The sequence below is a fragment of the Mustela nigripes genome, chromosome 4, assembly GCF_022355385.1.
Source record: "Mustela nigripes isolate SB6536 chromosome 4, MUSNIG.SB6536, whole genome shotgun sequence".
In the NCBI taxonomy this organism is placed as follows: domain Eukaryota; kingdom Metazoa; phylum Chordata; class Mammalia; order Carnivora; family Mustelidae; genus Mustela; species Mustela nigripes.
The window spans coordinates 48,926,792-48,948,063 of NC_081560.1; the positions used below are offsets into that span (position 1 = coordinate 48,926,792).

At 34.8% G+C, this 21,272-nt stretch overlaps 1 protein-coding gene across 4 annotated transcripts in view; it reads left to right on the forward strand.

Moving 5' to 3' along the window:
- Window positions 1–21,272, forward strand: part of SKAP2 (src kinase associated phosphoprotein 2) — a 170,715-nt gene that overhangs the window by 82,788 nt on the left and 66,655 nt on the right. For all 4 annotated transcript variants that reach the window (XM_059396693.1, XM_059396691.1, XM_059396690.1 and 1 more), the window contains exons 5-6: window positions 15,383–15,460; window positions 16,499–16,582. In XM_059396693.1, coding sequence (XP_059252676.1) covers window positions 15,383–15,460; window positions 16,499–16,582 — 162 coding nt within the window. The remainder of the gene's footprint in view (window positions 1–15,382; window positions 15,461–16,498; window positions 16,583–21,272) is intronic.

The window sequence follows — 21,272 nt, forward strand, 5'->3', positions numbered from 1 at the left end:
GTGCCGTATGTTCAACATGGACAGATCGCCTATGTTATTGAACTAGGGTTGGTGTCTTTTTATTCACTCTACATAGAATGAGTTTCTTTCAGTAAGGCTAATTAGAACTGGTTGTCTTGTAAGATTTGATGATGTGTATAATTCTTCTTACAGCAAATTCAACTGACTAGCAAATTATTTTGCTTAATATCTGAAAAGCTATTAGATTTTAAGATTGCATTTTAAAAATATGCAATATACGGCATTAGACATTTTTGCATTACATTACAGATGTCACCCTAAATTTTCAAGTACTAGTCATCATTTTTAACCTATTAAATTCACTTTTTAACATTAGATATGAATGTATTACTATTAAGTATGGTTTAAAACGATCCAATTTTTAAAATTGCAATATCGGCTTTTAGTATTTTGAAGGCTAGTTGTTCCATTAAAGTGGAATTTGGTATGGAAAGGGCCTATTGAATTAGAAAATAAACTGGAAATGCTCTACTCCCTGGCTGCAGTTCCCTTTCTCCTTCCTCTCACTGTTAGTTGTTTTGTTTTGCTTTGTTTGTTTTTTTTAAGAGCCAATGATCTTTTTTTTGGTTCTGCTTTTTCTGTTTCATACCTTAATGACGACTGGCTTCTGCCTACATTGCCTCTTCCCCAATACCTTCTTGCCTCTTCCACAAGATGCCTTTAGCCTCCTAACTTCTATGTTCAGTGAACCATCTCTAGTACTTCTCTTTCTTGGCCTTTCTGAAATAGCTGATTATTACTCACCACTCATTCATTCCTCTCCCAAAAATCTGAATGCTTTTGGCTTCTGGTCAGACCCTTCTTTCCCAATCTTCTCTTGCTGTTTTTTCTTAGACTTTCTGTGGTCTCTGCTTCCCCTCCAGAAGCATGAAAAGTGTAAGACTGGACAGCGTGTTTTGTATACCTTATTAGACACAAGTTAACCAGATGTTGTACGCGTAAAGGAGTTGCTCATGTTATCTTTAAAACATAATTTCATTCAATATATTGGGTTAGGAAATCATTTTTCTCTCTGTACTTTTTACGTTTAATTTGATACGAATTTGCATTTTCTTTTCCTTCGAGTCATCTCAATTAAGGATGCATGGACTATCAGAATTGCAGTTACTTTGTTAAGGAAATTTATGTTTGGTTTTTATTTTTATTTTTTTAAAGATTTTATTTATTTATTTGAAAGAGAGAGATCACAAGCAGGCATAGAGGCAGGCAGAGAGAGAGAGAGAGAGGAGGAAGCAGGCTCCCTGCTGAGCAGAGAGTCCGATGCGGGGCTCCATCCCAGGACCTTGAGATCATGACCTGAGCCGAAGGCAGCGGCTTAACCCACTGAGCCACCCAGGCGCTCCTATGTTTGGTCTTTAAATAAAATGTAATATATTCCTAAAGAGGAATTTGTTATCTTTGTCCAATTCATCTAGTGCAGAAACTTTATTTATAATATTATCAATCAGTTTTCACTATGAAAATGCATCTTTCTTTCCATCCAAAGCTATAAGTATGAAAATGCTTTTTTTCCCCCCCTTGAGATTGTCTTCAAGTGTAGAACTTTGAAATACCATTAGCAGAGAACTTCTATCTCATATATAAGCATTCTCTGAATGCTTCTGTACGTTAAGACCCTCTTTTCCTGGCCAGAGAACTTCTATTTGCCTTGACTTTAAAAATTAATAACATGTGGCATGCTTTATGAGTAGGCATTCTGGAGTCAGCCAGAAGACTTTTCAAACCAAAAATAGGGATATATTTCCTGTGGAGTGTGAGCTCAATAAATCAGGTGATGGGAGCTGGGAAGGGGTCTTGGAGAGCCTATTTGTAAACTTTGGCTTTCTGAATGTTAATTTTAAGCTTCCTTTTGAAAAGGCCAGTGTTTGTAGAGCTTATCCTGTCAGCAATATCCTGTGTCAATTGTCAGGTCATGTTTAACATGTGGAGATGTATTAATCTGCCGTGGGCAGCCCTGTGAGGGACTTGGGATAAACAGAAGGCTCAGCAGATGAAGAGGGATTAACTGTGTAGATTGAGCAAACTCCTCAATCACTGAACCAGTGATTCTACAAAGGATTAGCTGCTGCTTTTACAAATATTGATTACTGATTTGCTACTCAGAATGGAAATGACATAACGTGTGCAGTTGCTGTGCGATGTGCTATGTGAAATGTACATCATTCATATTAATGGATTTGTCATAGGCATTACAGAACTGACAGATTTATTAAAGCAGCAGTTGCTAGAACTGTTATGGTTAAGGTTGTGTCAGCATATCTATTAAAACTTCAGGATTTTAGAAGTTTATAGGAGAGCTGTAAAATTCATTTTCCAGGTGGAATTGGGAATACCAGTTATGGCCTGGCACAATTATTATTGTGAATATTTTTACATGAATCAGTTTGAAGGCATTGAAGTTGAACAGAACAAAAACCACATTATTGTGTTATTTTTGTAATATCAAAAAACTTGGATTATTTCATTTTGGAAAAAAAAATTAAATTCATCATAAATGCTTGTTTTCTAACCAAGAACATGCTTAGAACATGTGGACTTCTGAAAACCCATCAGTATTTTCCCCAGAACAGGGTTTGTTTTGAAGCCTTTTGTTTGTTTTATTTCTATAATCAATTTGAGATTTTTAGAAAACACAGAAATATCTGGGTAATTAACAGTCAGTGACATTTGTTTCACTCAAGTGGCTTTTTTACAACACTAAAAAATCAGTGATAAGAATTAAAGTGATCTAATATCAGAGAATGTATCTTTCTGTAATCTTTTTTTAAAAATTTTTTATTTTTTATAAACATATATTTTTATCCCCAGGGGTACAGGTCTGTGAATCACCAGGTTTACACACTTCACAGCACTCACCAAAGCACATACCCTCCCCAATGTCCATAACCCCACCCCCCTTCTCCCAACCCCCCTACCCGCAGGAACCCTCAGTTTGTTTTGTGAGATTAAGAGTCACTTATGGTTTGTCTCCCTCCCAATCCCATCTTGTTTCATTTATTCTTCTCCTACCCACTTAAGCCCCCATGTTGCATCACCACTTCCTCATATCAGGGAGATCATATAATAGTTGTCTTCCTCCGCTTGACTTATTTCGCTAAGCATGATACGCTCTAGTTCCATCCACATTGTCGCAAATGGCAAGATTTCATTTCTTTTGATGGCTGCATAGTATTCCATTGTGTATATATACCACATCTTCTTGATCCATTCATCTGTTGATGGACATCTAGGTTCTTTCCAGAGTTTGGCTATTGTGGATTTTGCTGCTATAAACATTCGGGTGCACGTGCCCCTTTGGATCACTATGTTTGTATCAAAGTACCATCCATCTTTTTCAAAGAAATGGAACAAATCTTTTTTTTTAAAGATATTTTTTATTTATTTGACAGAGAGAGAGAGGTGTCACAAGTACGCAGAGAGAGAAAGGGGGAAGCAGGCTCCCTGCTGAGCAGAGAGCCCAATGTGGGGCTCGATCCCAGGGTCCTGGGATCATGACCTGAGCTGAAGGCAGAGGCTTTAACCCACTGAGCCACCCAGGCACCCCTCCTTTAATCTTTTTCAATAAATCTGTTTTCTTGCAAATGTTTTATGTCACAACAGGAAGGCTTTTCAGATTGAGTCAGATCTCCAAGGATGAACTGAAAGCTATCTATCTAGGCAGTGAGGTTGGCCAGGTGTGATATAGAGAAGAAAGGTGAGGGATAGCACATTCTAGGTAGAATAAAGGCTTGTATAGATACATAAGACTTGGCCTATTTGAAAAATAGCCATGTATGTGAACATTCTCAAAGTGTAATGCCTTCTGAGTTAACAGGATTGTTTTCAAGCTGTATCATTTTACCATAAAATGACACATATTGGTTAAGTCTTTTAGATTAGTGGTTAAACTTTTCTAGCTGTGATTTAAGTAATATAAATTGATTTAGTTTAAATTACTTAATAACCTGTACTAATTCTTTTTTTTCTTTTTCACTTAAAAAATTCTAATATGTGAATTTATAAATGTAATACATGCTTGTAGCAAATAAAGTGTTGTTATCTTCCATCCCCCCACCCCCACAAAATCCCTAGAAGTAAGAACTACTAATTGTTCTGGATATGTCCTTACAGACATTTTTTTTTCCTGATTTGTACAAATGTGTGTGTGCAGAATATCAATCATATTTCTAAAATTAAAAATGAGCTATCACTATACATATTAGTTTATACCATATGTTTTTCACTTTAAGTATCATGATCATCTTTCTACTTTAGTCCATACTTTTCCACATGAATACACATAGATCCCCATATGCATATTTAAATAATAAGCATTATTTAAAATGGTGTCATAATATCTCTCTTGCGGGACATGTTCCATTTTTTTAAATCATAAACTGTGTTTCAGAATCTATTTTGGCATATACACAGTTAATGAACCTCTGCTTGATTTCTGTAGGATAGATTCTTGGGAGTTGAATTCTTAGGATACTGTCCAATTCTCATGCACAGGAGTGTAGGAAGTTACGTTCCCAAAAGGAATGCATGAGAATATCATCTCTTCCATTCTCCCCACTGTTTGGTGTTATTAACTTTTTAGTTTTTACGTCTTAATAGAGTTAAGAAGAAGTATCCTGTTTTACTTTGTTCTCTTTAGTTTTTAGTGAAGTTTATTCATTCAGCAAAATTTAATGAGCACTTACCATGTGTCCAGGCACTAATTTGGCACTGGGGAAACACAGTGGTCAGGACAGCGTAGTCTCTGAGTTCACGGAACTTACATTCTAGTAAAGGTGAGGAGAGCTCGGGGAGAGACAGTAGTTTAGTAAACATGATCTTTTCTTGTGTTTATTGGCTTTTGTACTTTATGAATCGTCTGGTTCACATTCTTCACCTGTTTTTCTGTTAAACCCTTTATCTTTTTTTAAAGATTTTATTTATTTATTTGACAGAGAGAGAGAGAGGGTGCGCAAGCAAGGGAGTGACAGGCAGAGTGAGAAGCGCGCCTGAGGTGGAGCTCAGTCCCAGGACTCTAGGATCGTGACATGAGCCAAAGGCAGACGCTCAGCAGACTGATTTAATTACAGCCTGAATATGTAGAAAATGTGTAATGGAATATCTTACCCCTAAAAGCCTACATATCTGCATTGATTTTGAATAAATTGTCTCATAGCATTTATTCATATGGAATTGGGAGTGGAATTATATTTTTTGGATTTTAAGTCTTTTCCCATGTTTTTAAGAGGTCATTGTATGTTTCAAATGTTTGTGAACAGACGATAGATCCAGAGTCGGGCTGTTTTACGACCCTACACGCCCGTGAGGTAACTGCTGGCAGCGTCATTGCAGTGAGAGACCGCAGCCCACCTGCCTTAAGCTGGTACTGTGGGTGGTTGGGCCCGTCTGTTCTACATGAAGTTGCACCAGCTATTGCGTGTTGCTAGCACACATTTTATTCCATGAGGTTCCTTTTCAGAGTTTTAATTTGACATTTTTAATGAGTCGAAAACTTCAGCTTCACTGGTGAAATTGTTCTGGTAATGACGACTCTTAATTGGAGGAAAGGAGACCAAGGACGGTGGGGCTGTGTCAGCCCTGTGTGCTTGGGGCTGGGATAATGCACACACGGAGGAGATTCCTGGGTTGCCTTATGATGTGTAACTCAGGGTAAATATCAGTTTCTGTATTTGGCAGTTGATTTTTTTATATCATGGATACGTTTTTGAAAAATCTGCTGCAATCATGTGCCCCAAAATGGGTACTTTTCATGCTGTTTGTTCTGTTCCAATTTCCTTTTCTTCTTTTTATTGTAATTCTTACCTTCTGTTGGCTGTTGAAAAGTTCAGGACTAGATTGGAGTGAGGTTGTGAGGGCCCTTTCCTGCTTTCTTGCCTCTCTCTCAGTTTCCTTGTCACTTCCTTCTTCCCCTACTTGTCATCAGTGGGGGACCATGCCAGCTATGCTGGAAGAGGTATTAAATTTTTATAAAATTATTTTAATGACTCAGAAACTAGATGTTCTATAAATAAGAGTCACCCGCCTCATGGTCATTCATGTATCTGACATTTCCCTTCTGTGTTCAGTGTTGTGCCGGTTGCAGAACTGTCTTTTATCGACTTACTGACATTCTTTTGATTTTGCATTCAACATTGTCTTAGGGATACCTAGGTGGCTCAGTTGGTTGAGCGTCTGCCTTCGGCTCAGTTCATGATCCCAGGGTCCTGGGATCAAGTCCCACATCGTGCTCCTTGTTCAACGGGGAGCCTGCTTCTCCCTCTACGTGCTGCTCCCCCTGGTTGTGCTTTCTCTCTCTCCCTCTCTCTCTGGCAAATAAATAAAATCTTAAACACACACAAACACACACACACACACACACTTAAAAAAAACCCATTATCTTAGAGCACATTTAAAAAATCCTATAAAACAAGTATGAAATGAAGTTTTAAATGCATACCACTAAGAGCAGTGTGGGTGTTTTACTTCAAAATTGTACCTCAGCATTTTAAAGAAGTATCCTTGGTGATGTTGATGCACACTTAAGTTTGAGAAGCACCATCTTATGATCCCTTGCTCAAAGTCTAGTGAAAAAGAGAAATTTAGGAATACATGATGTTAGCCTATTATTGTAGGTGGTGCCACATGAGTGTTTGTCTCCCTGGCCAGTCTCATGTGTGGCTGTAATAGTTACTTCCCTCTGAAGCTAAGAATTAGAAAGAGGATTAGCATGCCATGTGCTTTTATTTTCAGACACTAGGGGAAAAAAAAGTGATACATCAACTCTTCTAATATTGAAGTTTTAATATGCGTTCTTTAGTAATTTACTCTGTTACATACATAACAATGCTTTTTAGGTCTTTCAGTTACCCAGGTGTACATATTATTACCAGTTCATACTGAAGAGTAGACTTGGGTGTTTTATCATTCTCAATACTATGTTGTTCTTTGGATGTTTTGTTTATGTGAAATAGGCATGTGTTTAAACTTTTTGCAAGCTAGAATTATTCTGGCACTGAGTTAGAAATTTTATAAGCAATTGCTGATTTGTTTTGTGTTAAGCTGATCTTGGTCCAAACATATGTCCCTGTAAAACTATTATACTTTATAAATTTATATATAGATTTATAAATAAGAGCCTCTCAAAATCACCCCCAGTTTGGGTGATTGTTAAGGGATATTGGCCCAGAAGCAGTAACATAAAAGAGCTGTGTTGGTTTCTTGCAGGGATCATATCTTCTGCTTGGGATTTAATATTTACCACAAGTTTGATCAAGACAAATAGTATTTTGGAAGAATTGTCTGAAAATTTGCAAGGTGTCTGTTCCTGTAGATAATCTGTGGTCTTACCCTTGAGTTTAACAAAGCTGTTTGGGAGCTGTATACTTGGGCTACCAGGTTTTGTGCTCTGTAGAATTACTTTTAGTAAATTTTGCTTTGGTATTGTTCTGTTGGCTTGACATGAGTGATGTTATACAGAGCAGCCCTGTGAAATTTTTATTTTACTTACTTTAACAATGTTATGGAGGACATTAAGAACACATGGGAAAGATTTTGTTTTCATTTCAGTATGAGGAACCAGGAATAGTTGTTATATATTCCTCCCTGAGCAATGATCTGCATTTATTATTTCTTCCTTCATGTTGATTGTCATAAAGCTTATGACTGAATTTTTGGCCCACTCCTGCTAAGTATAAATAACTTTGTAGTTCCAACTTGTTTTATGTTCTACCCTGACTCCTAGTTTTGCCTTGATTGATTACTTTTATTTCTTAAAATTTGAAATAATGTCATTTATAGAAAAGTTTCAAGAATAGTACAGATAATTCCTATTACATCCTTCATTTAGATTTTCTTAAGTCATTAACTTACAAGGGAAAAACCCATAAAGTTAGCAGGAGATTTTTCAACAGAAACTTAGCATTAACATTTTTAAAAAAGTTTTTATTTTTTAAAGATTTCATTTATTTATTTGACAGAGAGAGAGACAGTGAGAGAGGGAATACAAGCAGGAGGAGTGGAAGAGGGAGAAGGGGCTTCCCAATGATCAGGGAGCCTAATGAGTGTCTCGATCCCAGGACCCTGGGATCATGACCTGAGACAAAGGCAGATGCTTAATGACTGAGTCACCCAGGTGCCCTGCATTAGCATTTTTTAGATTCAGATATTTGCTTTCTCTCTATATATGCACAATTTTCTCTTATTTGTTTTAATTTCCATACCAAATGTATCTGTACATAGTGTGCTTTTTTTGGGGGGGGGAATGAAGCAGTGTATTACTAAATGAACAATAATAATAATAGATAAGAATTATTAATTTCATACCTGTAGTGAAAAAAGAGACCTGTGCAAAGACCTGTTTCATACAGAAGGAAGATAAATTTTGTGTGTGAGAGGGAGAAAAGGAGAGAGGGAGAGAGAGAAAGGAAGGAAAAATAGAGAATATCCCTGTGTTTTAAGAGGATGCTTTAGCACTTTGATAGAAGAGGTGAAATGCCAAAGGTTTTTTGATTTAAATAAAAATTATAGAGTTGTTTTCTTAAATAAAAATAGGTAATAAATGCTAAAGCATGATGAATGTTTGAGAATGTATTTAGGTTAGTAATCAAGCCCATTTTGGTAATCAAATAATCAGAATAGGGTCATAAGTAGAATCTTAGTTCAGAATAATTTCATATTTGATAGTTTTCTTACTAGATATTTAGCTTTTGTTTTAACCACTCCTCACTAATATTCTTTTGGGAGATGGCAATAGAATGACAGTTATTTATATTTGTGTTCTCTGTCTTCAATGTAAAACAAAAACATATGCCTTATTATATTGTGTGATTTGGAAGACATTCTAACTCTGCATACTCCTATTTCACACACTTAAGATATGATCTTATATTATTAATGGTTCTACTTTTCTGTACACAGAATAGGAAAAATAAATGAATAAAAATGGACAGAGTATTTCAAATTAGAAAAATGCTCATATTCTGAAAATAATCATAAAAATTTATAGTTTAAAGCTCACAACATAAAACAGGTTGCAAAAAAATTTACCCTCAACTTATGGGAAAATAAAATGTAGCTGAATGGAAAGGAGCTAAATATTTCAGTCTAAATTATACTCATTTCTTATTTTTATGTAATTTGCTAGAGGAAGCTTCATGTAAAAAGAGCCTCCTTTTCCTTCCATAAATATCTCTTTTCCATTTATTAATTTGTTGCATGTTTGTGTATTTAAACCAAAATGGAAGTCTTTTAAAAGACATGTTTAGGAAGCAAAATTGACTTCTTTAAAGTCTTATAGAAAGTGAAATCCTAGAATTTTAAATTTTAAATTAAACATTTTAAATATATCATTCTGCTGTTAAGGAATTAATTTTAAATAATTATGATTAATGCTATAGAGTTGTAATTCAATATTGTTGTCTTTTAGTTTCTGTAGATAGGCATTCATTTATTTCTTCAATGATGGTACATAGCATTCCAAGAATGGGCTTTGTTGGACAGATATGGGGCTCCTGGTTCCACCACTTACTCTGTGTGACCTTTTTTTGCCTTTGGTAATATGCTACTAATAATGCTTACCTCTTAGAGCGGTGTGAGAGGGAAATAAGATAATGACTTGTATCATGTTTAACTAGTGGAAAAGGTTTAATAAATGTTAGCTGTTGCAGTTTTTATTACCTTATCGCAGCATACTAATTTTTGTTTATATATATATTTGTTATTTAAACTATGATGCTTTTAAAAAAGAATGCTTAGATCTTATAGTCTAAGGATATGAAAAGGTTGTGTTTCATACAGAGGTACTACAGGTATGGAAGGAGGAAGATCAATTATTATTATTCATTAAATTTTATACATAAGTTATTTGACTTTTTAAAAAATGCTTTCAACAAATTTTCAATAGGTTGAGTTTATTTTTTTGTGGCTCTCTACTTTAGGTAATATTTAGAAAAGGGCTTGGCACATAATATAAACTAGTAAATATTTATTTGATAAATGAATTAAGAGTGTTCCTTTTCATTTTACTAATCTTTACTGTGTACAGTACCATCAAATATTTCTTTCATGAATCAGACTTTTTTTTTTTGCCAAATATCTATAGCTGGAAGGGAATTTGCATTATTAAAAGATATTTGGCTTCCAAGTTTTATTGTAGTCATTTATTTTTTCCGCATTTTTATTTTCTTGTGTATGAAACACTGGACTTGGCAAATTTGAATTGTCGTAGTAATAATAAGAACTAACATTTCTTAATCTTAATTAAGTACTACCCTACTAAATCTGCATTATAATTATAATGAATTATAATTCTTCATTATTAGTTATATTCAAGGATTTGAAAAGTAAAGTTAATGAAATTAAGTAACTTGTTGCCATCACAGACCTAGTGAACAAGCTGCAATGTGAATCCAAGACCCAGGGTTTTACTCACAGTTCTAAGATGCAAAATCGGATTGGGGGCATCTTTTTGTGTTAAAGATGAACATTAAATTAAATTAAAGATGAACATTAAATTAAAATTCAGTTCACAATTGTTTTATATTATTTAGAGTATCTGTGAAAATTGTTTTATATTATTTAGAGTATCTGTGAAAATTGTGATATATTTACAATTTTATTTTTAACTGAAGTAAAAAGTATTTCCATTTTAAGCTTGTATCTCATTTGCCTTTGGTAATAGGCTGAATACTTTTCTCAAAGTATTTGTATATCACGGACTTTATAAAAGGTGGTTTTTTCCCCTCCTGAATTTAATATTTTTGCCCCCAAAGAAGTCCACATTCCTATTTTGGAGCCTGCAAATATGTTGTTACCTGGCAAGCGGGAATTAAGTTTGCAGGTGGAATAAGGGTGCCAGGCAGCTGACCTTAAAATAAGGAGATTATCCAGGTGGGCCCAAAGTACACACAAGAACCCTTAAGAAGGAGACAAAGAACCAGAGAGGGCATTGTGAGAAAGACTCAACTAGCCATTGCTGGCTTTGAAGGTAGAAGGGGGACAATAGCCAGTGAAACAGCTCAGACTTTGGGTGTTGGAAAGACAAGGAAATATTCTTTTTTAGAACCTCTAGAAGGAACACATCCCTGCTGGCATCTTTATTTTAGCCCAGGGAGATGCTTTTTGGACTTATGGCTTCCAGAGCTATGAGACAATAAATTCACTTTGTTTTAAGCCACTAAAACAAACCAAACCAAGCCAACAAGCAAAAACAATATAGGCAGTCACAGAGTAGCTGAGAAGTTACTCTATATAGGAGATCAAATTTGATTTAAAATCCTTCTGTAACATTTGGAATGCCTGGCTGGCTCAGTGCCTGGAGCATGAGATGCTTGATCTTATTTGAGCCCCATGCTGGGTGTAGAGATTACTTAAAAAATAAAAAAATAAGAAACAATCCTAAGAAATACCATCTCTATTTTAAAAGTAAGAAATAAAATCTTTCTGTGAAATCTAATTATGTATTATTAAAAAAATAGCATTTATAAAAGCATAAAGTATGCCCATATAAATACTCTATGAAATAGTAGTCTTTTTTGTAGCATGAAATTTCTCATATTGAGGCATATTTTTAAATGACTGATTCCTTTTTTTTTTTAATTAACATGTAATATATTATTTGTTTCAGGGGTACAGGTCTGTGAATCATCAGTCTTATTCAATATATTGATATACTTTCATCCTTACAAATAGGAAGGAGTCTTACAAGGGTTTCCATAAATCAGTAACTCTGGAATTTTTAGATAAAACATTTTTAATTCCATTAGAAATAATTTTAATATGTTATAAAAATGTATCTCATCTAAAAAATTAGTCCAAAGAATCTGAAATCTTAAAGAGATTTTCTTTACACTTAATTTTATGAGCTAGGGACAGCACTCCTATATTAAAAGTTTATCTAAAAAAGCAGTCTTCAGACATGTACTTAGGTAGTTCAAATTCTGATTTGTACTCCAAAGTTAAAGAAGCAGTTGTAAGTGAATGGGAAAGATAATAACTCTATGGATAATATAATCCACATTCTTTTGATCTATGACTTTTTGACTATTATTTTAGTGGATATTGATGAACACACACTTGATTTCATATTTTTCTGAATTCTGATTCTTAATTATTCTATGAATCCCATTTAAATTTTGCATATTTTGGTAGATTACCAAGAAAATTAATAGCAGCCACAATTATATATGATTATGTTTTTTTGATATAACAGAAGCTTTTGCTTGGACTCAACAGAGCCTCAGGTATCTTTTGGGTCATATTTGTGAAGCATTTCCTACATGCGTATCACTGTTCTCTTCTTTGGTTTCAGAAAGACCTATTAAAGACATGGTAGAACTCTCATGAGGCTATTGGAATTTCCATTTCAAGAAGTAGAGTTAATAAAGGCAAATTCAAATTACCCTAATGGTTATTCAGTTTTTGCTTGGTGGCTTTCAGAATGACTTGCCACTTTACAAAGGGGTGGAGAGACCAACAGATGGTAAACCTGTGAGTTGCAACCTCTGCTTTTGCCCCCAGTTTCATCACATGAGTCATTGTATCAGTCTTTACAGCCTTGTCTGCAAGGCTTCATTCCCCTGGGAATGCTGTGGTCCCACTAATAGGAAACTGACCATTTTTGTCTCTAAGCATGGTATGAACAAATTTTTTTTTTTTAATTTTTTATTTTTTATAAACATATATTTTTATCCCCAGGGCAAATTTTTTTTTTTTAAAGGAGATGTTATATTAGCCTTAGAGATCACCAGTACTAGCATGTCATTGATCAGTCCTTTCTGAAAAGAGTAATAATGGGAAGTGAGAAGATAAGCTCTCTGAAAGGAGTATTCTAAGCTAACATTACTAGTAATCTTTTAGTTACTGTAGTGATTATTTTCTTAAAAGGTTATTGTTGTTTGGTATACCCATGGAATTCATAATAATTTTTGCCAGTAAAAAAACAATAAAACATTTGAAATTCTAAATTTTCCTTGTGGAGGGAGAATTATTAGGATATGAGAAATATTTCATTTGTATATTTCTTTCACAGATCTTTCAGGCCAAGATTCTAGCTAGGAATCAACCTTTGAAAGGACAGAAGACAGTTCTTTGCTAGATCTGAAGGAAGTTACCAGTTGCTCTACCAAAAATATGTTGTGCACAGATTCCCCATTTGATATATTTGAAAACTGAATCCATCTTGGACCTTGGCCATTTGTTACTGAAAGTACAAGAAAAACGGGACTGTGGCTATGTTTCATTGAATCCTAGGATTGGGAGGGCCTTAGAGATGATCTAAGTTTTTCATGTTTTAGAAGAGGAAATTGATACCTACAAGGCTTAATGACCTCAGGAAAATCACAGATTTTCGGTACTGAGATGTCGTCACAGACTTTTGTAACCTATACCATGCATCTTAAAGTCAGTATCAGTGTCAGACTCAGCGTCTAGGTACCTGCTGTAGCACAAAACCATTTTATTTTATATTTATACCCCCCTTAAGTTTAGGTTTCTCTGCCTTGCTAGGACACAGTCTTTTTGTTTGGTTTCAGTTTCCAGGTATACTAGTGAATTTTTGTATTTAAAATTTTTTAGAATAAGAAAAAAAAATGTGTTGGCAAATCTTTGTCTTTGTATCTCTTATATATTCTCTAGAAACAGAGAAAATGGCATCTAACTTTGTACAAATGTTAAGTAAAATATAATTAAATTTTACTTGTGGAATAATGAGTTCTGGGCCAGTAATAGCTCTGGGAACTGAAGCTCATTTATAGACTGTTTCCTAAAGTGAAGTACTCAGCATATCCTTTAGGCAGCCAGAAATGTCTACAGGACACTGGACATCATCTAGAAAGATACAGGAAACAAAACAGAAAGCATTCTCTATCTTTATACAAAATTAAAATGCATGAAACACCAACAGGTGTACAAAATATTAAATACAAAACATTATAATAGAATATTATATGTGCAAAAATTTTACCTTTGTAGGATCAAATTTATTCTGAAAAAAAGAAACATGGATACATTTACTCAACAACTAGTCAAATGTTTATATTGGCTCTCTCTAAAATTTTTTATACATTTCAGTATCAGTGTGCTATTTAAAATATACTTTAATAATATTGTTTTGTTTATTGACTAAAATTGATCCACCATGGAACTGAAATTGGTGCTTTACTTTTAAACTTTATTAAGGAAAAATATCTGATTTTATAATTACTGTGATTCCTATAATATAGTATTAAAACAACTTATCTGGTAATTCTATGATGAATTTGTATATAATAAAAATTTTATCAAAATACTTTTTAAAAAAATGATAAACTATATTGATGCTATTTCCATTGGGTATATTCCACAACAATTTTCATTAGATTGGTTGTTTTCACTTGTTAGAGTTCCAGTAAAATGCTGAGATAACTGTATTATAGTTCTAATGACATTTCTAAAAATATTGAACACTTGGGAAATTACTGAATAATCTATAATTCATGACCGTGAATATATGATTTCTAATTCACTTAACTTTTGCCTTAACCTTCCAATTTTTTGTAGGTATCTAGTATTTGTTTATGGTCATTCTACTGGCTTTTTTTTTTTTTAAGGATTTTATTTATTTATTTGAGAGAGGGAGGACACACACAAACTGGGGGAAGGGTAGGAGGAGAGAGACAAGCAGACTCTGTACTGAGCATAGAACCTAACACGGGGCTCAGTCTCAAGACTTCAAGATCATGACCTGAGCCGAAATCAAGAGTTGGGTGCTTAACTGACTGAACCAGTCAGGCATCCCTCTATTAAATTGTTTTACCAAATTTTGGACTCTCAAATGTCCTAGAAAAACCTAAAGCATTCAGTTGAATGTCTACAAGATTTCTCTGTATTTGCTGTGTTCCCAGAGAAACAAATTTTAGCATTTGATTTTCTTGGGAAAAAAATTGTTTTATGTTTTACTTGGTAGGAACAGAGATATGCAGTTTAAGAGTCAATAAGCATTAAAATTCTTGAAGAGTTAATATAAATGGAAAGAAACTTTATGTGGATTTATTTGAAATTCCTAACTTCTCTCTCAGGGATTTATGGCATTTATTGATAATAGTTCCCTGATCTTTCCCCTGGAGAATGTAGATCATAAAGTATTGCTCTGCAGAGACCATCCAGTTACATAATATTACTGTTTTGGGGGGATTATAATATATTAAGATATAGGAATTCAGAACACTTGTTTCCTCTCGAGATTTACAGGGGAGAGACAAGATTATGGAATGGATCTGAAACAAAGCTAATAGACTTGAATTTAATTAATTTAGGTGACTGTGAGTACACTGAACCTAATGAGATCTGGTACTTGGTTTTTCAAAGACGGATTACTCACTAGTTCTTTTTCCTCCTCTACTTCCCACAGGAAACCAGTTTCCTCCAATTGCAGCGCAGGACCTTCCTTTTGTTTTAAAGGCTGGCTACCTTGAAAAACGCAGAAAAGGTAAACTATAAGATTCTACTGAAAAATCTAAAAATGGCTTTATCCTTATATAAAACATGTATGCAGTATACATATGGAGGCAATATGTTCTTTAGGGGATTGAAGGGTTTTAAAACTGTAGGAAAATCGGAATAACATTATCCCAGCCACAAAATATAGTTTTTAGCTCCCAATTTTTGATTAACAGCACATTTGGTCAGGTGTTTGTTTAGTTGCCAGTCGTGGTTATTTGTAAATGACTCAGGCGCTGCTTCCTGCCCCTTAGAGGAAGGCCGCGGGCCATGACCGTATTCTCAAGGATGGGATTTCTCACTGTTCTCCCTCCTGGCTGAGCAGCAGGTTACCCTGCGCCTGACCTGGCGTACACCATGTCTGCTGTGGTTCTGATCAAGCCTGGCGTATTGTCTGCCATTTTCTGTTATCCATCTAGTGTTCCTCTCCATTGGCTGTGATAATCGGGAATTGACCATATGGTCTCACTCTTTCAGCACCAATATATAATGGAAATGAAATACAGAGGTGGTGTTACTGCATGGGAAACAGAAAGCAGGAAGCCTCTTCATTACCATTTTGCTTTTCTCATGAGTAGTCCCTACTACTTGGGGCCTTTCTGTTTATATTCCATTTCTTAGTTGCTTGGTTTTCTTAGATGAATTTTTAAGCTGAAAGAGATAATAGAAGTAGTCTAGGTCAACTCCGCACCCCCCCTCCCACCCCGGCCCTTTTATAACAGATGAAAAAATGAGACTCAGATGAATCCATTGTCTCAAAGCTGTGTCATCACATGTCCTTTGGACAGTTCCTGTGTTCGCCCCAAGTGTAGCAGTCCTATCTCTGCGTCACTTTATTCCTTTTAACTTTGTGTTTGTTTGTCTCTTGGAGAAGAAGATACAAGTGAATTAGTCATAGAATTTTAGAGCTAGCAGAAATCTTAGAAATCAGGTCAACAAACTTTTCCTTTTATAATAAGGAAATGACGTTACATTTATGCTGTATGTGTAATGTGTGTTATCTGTTCCTTTTCCTCCTTTATTGTAGATCACAGCTTCCTGGGATTTGAATGGCAGAAACGCTGGTGTGCTCTCAGTAAAACAGTGTTCTATTATTATGGAAGTGATAAAGGTAGTATTGTTGTTCAGTCATCAACTTCTGCTGTAGGAGGGCTTTAAGAACAATTTTATACCCCCATTTTAGCAACAGAGTAAACTGAAGACAGTGGGAGAAAGAATAACTGAGAATTTTAATAATTATAGTTTGAGACTAACTTACAGTTTTATTTATTTGCCAAATGCTCCAAATTCCAGAATGCCCTTAAAGTTAGCACAATTAGGAAAGAGATAAAAATCGATGTGGCTTTTCATTTTAGGAAATATTTATCATCCAAGTTATAGAATTTCGAGAAAAGTTAAGACCATTAGGGCTGTGAGAGTTTTGAAGGGAGAAAAAGGTATTTTATTCTTTCAGATTTTTTAAAAAAGATTTTATTTATTTATTTGACAGATAGAGGTCACAAGTATGCTGCAGAGAGGCAGGCAGAGAGAGAGAGGAGGAAGCAGGCTACCCGCTGAGCAGAGAGCCCTGGCTCCATCCCAGGACTCTGGGAACATGCCCTGAGCTGAGGGCAGAGGCTTTAACCCACTGAGCCACCTAGGCGCCTCTTCTTTCAGATAGTTTTAAAAGAAAACTTTAGATAAAATGAAATCCATGCCACACCTTCCTCAGCTTCTTTCACGGATTTCAATAACAACAGCAGACACCTCCATAGAGATTCCTGTTCTGACCCCTGCAGCTGTATTAACTGGTCTAACTCCAACTCTGTGAGGGAGGTACTATTATTAGTTCTATTTGTCTTACTGTTTAGAAAACTGAGGACAGAGAGGTTAAGTAACTTGGTCAAGGTCACAGAGCTGGTAAGTGGCAGATGTGGGATTTGAGTTTAGGCATAATGGTGGAGTCGGTGCTCTAACCATTAACATAGAAACAGAAAGATACATTTTGTAACTTTACTTGCTGATTCATACATCTCTTACTCAGAGCCCACATAATTTCAAGCTCAGTATTTGAACACAAAGCCATAAAATACTGAAAAATTTAAAGAATGTTAGCTTTCTTAGTTTTTCTTTTTTCTAGGAACAGCAGGTCAGAACCTGAATATTGTAAAGTAAAGGTAATATATAGAAATCACTAGCATTCATTTCCAGAAATGACATAGAAGTCCAGTATCACTGAATACAAGCTTTCCTGTCGAATTGTTTACTTGTTGGTGTTGTTTGGAAATTTATGTTTCATTTGATATCACTTGCAGTTTTGGGGCTTTTTCCTTAGATATGTAGGTATGATTATTTTACACATTTCAGATAAATTTGTATGATAGGATTATTTTACACATGCAGATATGATAATTTTACACGTTCCAGATAAATTTGTATTACGTAGATGATGTTAGAAGTTGGCTATTATCTTTTGGCTATTGTAGTTAACAAATAAAGAATTAATTTAGTGGCTAGTTTGCAGTCTGTCACTGATTTACAATATGTTCAAATGTAATAATGGCAACAATGAAGTGTAAACTAGAAATAACTCTCAACAGGCAGCCTTCTTTATTCCGCTCAGGGTAAGTAGGTGATTTTGTCAGAAAATTTAAGCTGAAATTCAGTTATGACTACCATAGGTCATAAACATGCATTATTATGACAAATATAATTTGGTACACCATTGTGAATTGAGATCAGGATCTAACTTTTCCACAAGGAAATATCCTCTATTTCATAAGACCAGGGGAAGCTCTGTGACTCTGGCTCAGTTAGGTTTCTCATTTCTAATTTCTTTAAGCCTCAGTGAATACTAATGTTTGTTTTGTCCACTCCTCATCCTCGCTGATATATAACAACTGTTAGGTCAAAGATTAGCAAGAGTTTTCCCCCAATTTAAGGGATATTTGTATTTATTTCAAATAAATATGTTTATTTCAGTAAATAAATTCTAGTTATTTTACAGGGGGTATTAGTTAAATTCCTATTTCTGTTCTTATTTGATGAGAACTTATGGTAAGAATGTTCTTTGTAATTTATATTCGAATTATTTTGTGGAACATTCAGCCACCTGTACGCCACCACTTTATAAAAAATTACTATTCTAGTGTTCTTTTTTAATGTAGATATTTGAGGATCTGGTGTATATTTCCATAAAACTTTCCCCTGTTACTCTGAAGTCTCCACTGAGAGTTCACGTCTGTTTTTAGTGGTTCTTTTGGCTGCTTCCTTTAGAATTTTTGGCCAGTTCTTCTTTTGGGGACTTGAGGGGAGGGAAAGAACCTATCTTTGGACACTTCTTAATTGCTTGTTTGGCATGATTCTAATTTCCTTCCTTTGTATCCTTTTCTTTCTAGGAAAATGTCTTGTGAAACTTTTACTTTCTTTTGTGAAACCAGATAGCTGATTTGTACAGCGTGGTTTACTATATGTATGAACCATTTGGCTAAACTTTAGAGCTATTTAGATGTATGATAACTGTAATCCTCCAACTAAGTAGGATTTAGATAAATGGATTATAGAGGCACAGAAGGAGTTGATACCACTTACTGGGTTAAACTGTTCTTTGTTACTGTTTGACAGATGCATAGTTCACATTTTATAACTTACCGTGTGTGCCAAAAAAACATTTTGACCCATCAGGATAGTAATGGCTTAGAAAGAGTAGTTCCACCCTCTAGGGTAAATAATGCACTTACCTTTGTACCCATAAATAATATTTGTATTTATTATTCATGGGCATTTGTAGCCCTTAAGTAATATATACGTATATATTTTGTCACTTTATGAAATCACATCCATCCTTTTATCTCTTTCTTCTTCTTTTGATTGTCACAAATCCTATTCATCAAACTTCTTAGATTTTTAGCTATTCTGGGTGCCATCAAGATAACCATTCATTCACTCACTCATTTATTCACTTTTTTACTGAATAAATATTTATTGGATACTAGGTAGATACTAGGCACTGGGGATCTGGAGATAATCCTGCCGTAGAGATACTCCCAGTATGAGTTTTGTGGGTGTCCTTGAGAGGAAGGGGAAGTCATGGGAATAGAGGAGGGGGCAGAGTAGGTAAACTGATCATCTCAGTGCAGTACAGTATTTGATTTAAATATGAGACCTTTGGATAACAAGGGACGGTAGCTAACTGCCTACAGGAATTAGGGAATACTTCCTCATGGAGATGACTCTTTATTGGGCCTTGAGGAAGACTAGGAGTTTGTCAGATAAAGAAGGGTAAAATGGGCCTTCCAGGCAGGGGAACAAAAGAGATTCTGAGCTGTAAAAGGCCTCAAATGATGCCAGAGTTGGAATCAAGTTAGAGCACAGAGTGAGTGAGGGAAGGGGGCCCACAGGGCTAAAGAAATGAGTTTGAATCAGATTCAAGAGCCTTATGAGAATAAGGGCCTTGCTAAGTATTTTATCTTTTGCATGACCTTTAAGCATAGGGCTCTATGACCACATTTGGTTTTTAGGAAGTAATAGCAATAGGATTGTGGAGGGTGAATTCGAATGAATAGAGGCTGGGTGGGAAGGACCGTTTAGAAAGACACTGAGCTAGGCTAGGGAGGAAAGGTCCTCACAGGGCTACTACTAAGAGTCTATTAAGGATTTAGGGCAGAACTTTCTAGCTCCAAAGCCATGCTCTTTCTACAACTTGGTTGTTATCCACCCCTCCAAAGTGTCTGTAAATGGTAGCCCATTTAGGAACTTGTTCCAAACTCATGGTTTTTGTCTTATATTTTTTGTTAAACCTCTGTATAATCTTGAATCAGGATTCTGAACCTTATCTCTTCCCACTTTTAAGAGAGAAGTGGTTAGTTTGTAGTATCTCTTTAATTCCCACTCAACAGGTTTTGTTGCCCCTACCTCCACTCCCCAATTAAAGAAAATTCCAGTTGTCATACAGTATGTGGCAGCTGCAAGTAGCTTTGGTCTTATCTAGTCTTTAAAAATGTACATCAAAAGTTATTTATTATAGTATGTGTTTACAATTTTTTTATTGTAGTATCTTTTCAATATATAATAAACTTCACTAGAGAATAAACCTAATATAATATGATATGATATGATATAATATAATAATATAATATAATAAACTAATATAATATATAATATAATATAATAAACCTAACCTATAATATAATAAACCTAATATAATAAACCTAACTAGAGAATTAGACCTAATTTGTTGCATTTCTGTACACTAACAGAAAGAGAAAAAAAAATCTTATTTATAAGTTTATCAAAAAGAAGGAAATATCTAGGAATAAGTTTAACCAAGGAGGTAAATGACCTGTATATTGAACACTATAAGACATTAATGAAAGAAATTGAAGAAGATGTCCATACTACACAAAGAAATCTACAGATTCAGTGTAATTTTTATCAAAATTCCCATGGCATTTTTAAAGAAATAGAACAAACAATCCTAAAATGTGTATGAATCTACAAAAAAACAAACAAACAAAAAAACAAATAGCCAAAGCAATCTTGAGAAAGAAGAATAAACCTGGAAGTATCATGCTCCCTGATTTCAAACTATATTACAAAGCTATAGTTATTAAAATAGTATGGTATTGTCATAAAAGCAGATAAATAGATCAATGGAACAGAGTAAAGAGCCCCAAAATAAACCACACATATATGGTCAATTAATTTATGGCAGAGAAGCCAAGAATATACAATGAGGAAAAGACAACCTCTTCAAAACATGGTACTAGGAAAATTGGACAGCCACATGCAAAGAATGAAACTTGACCACTATCTTACACCAT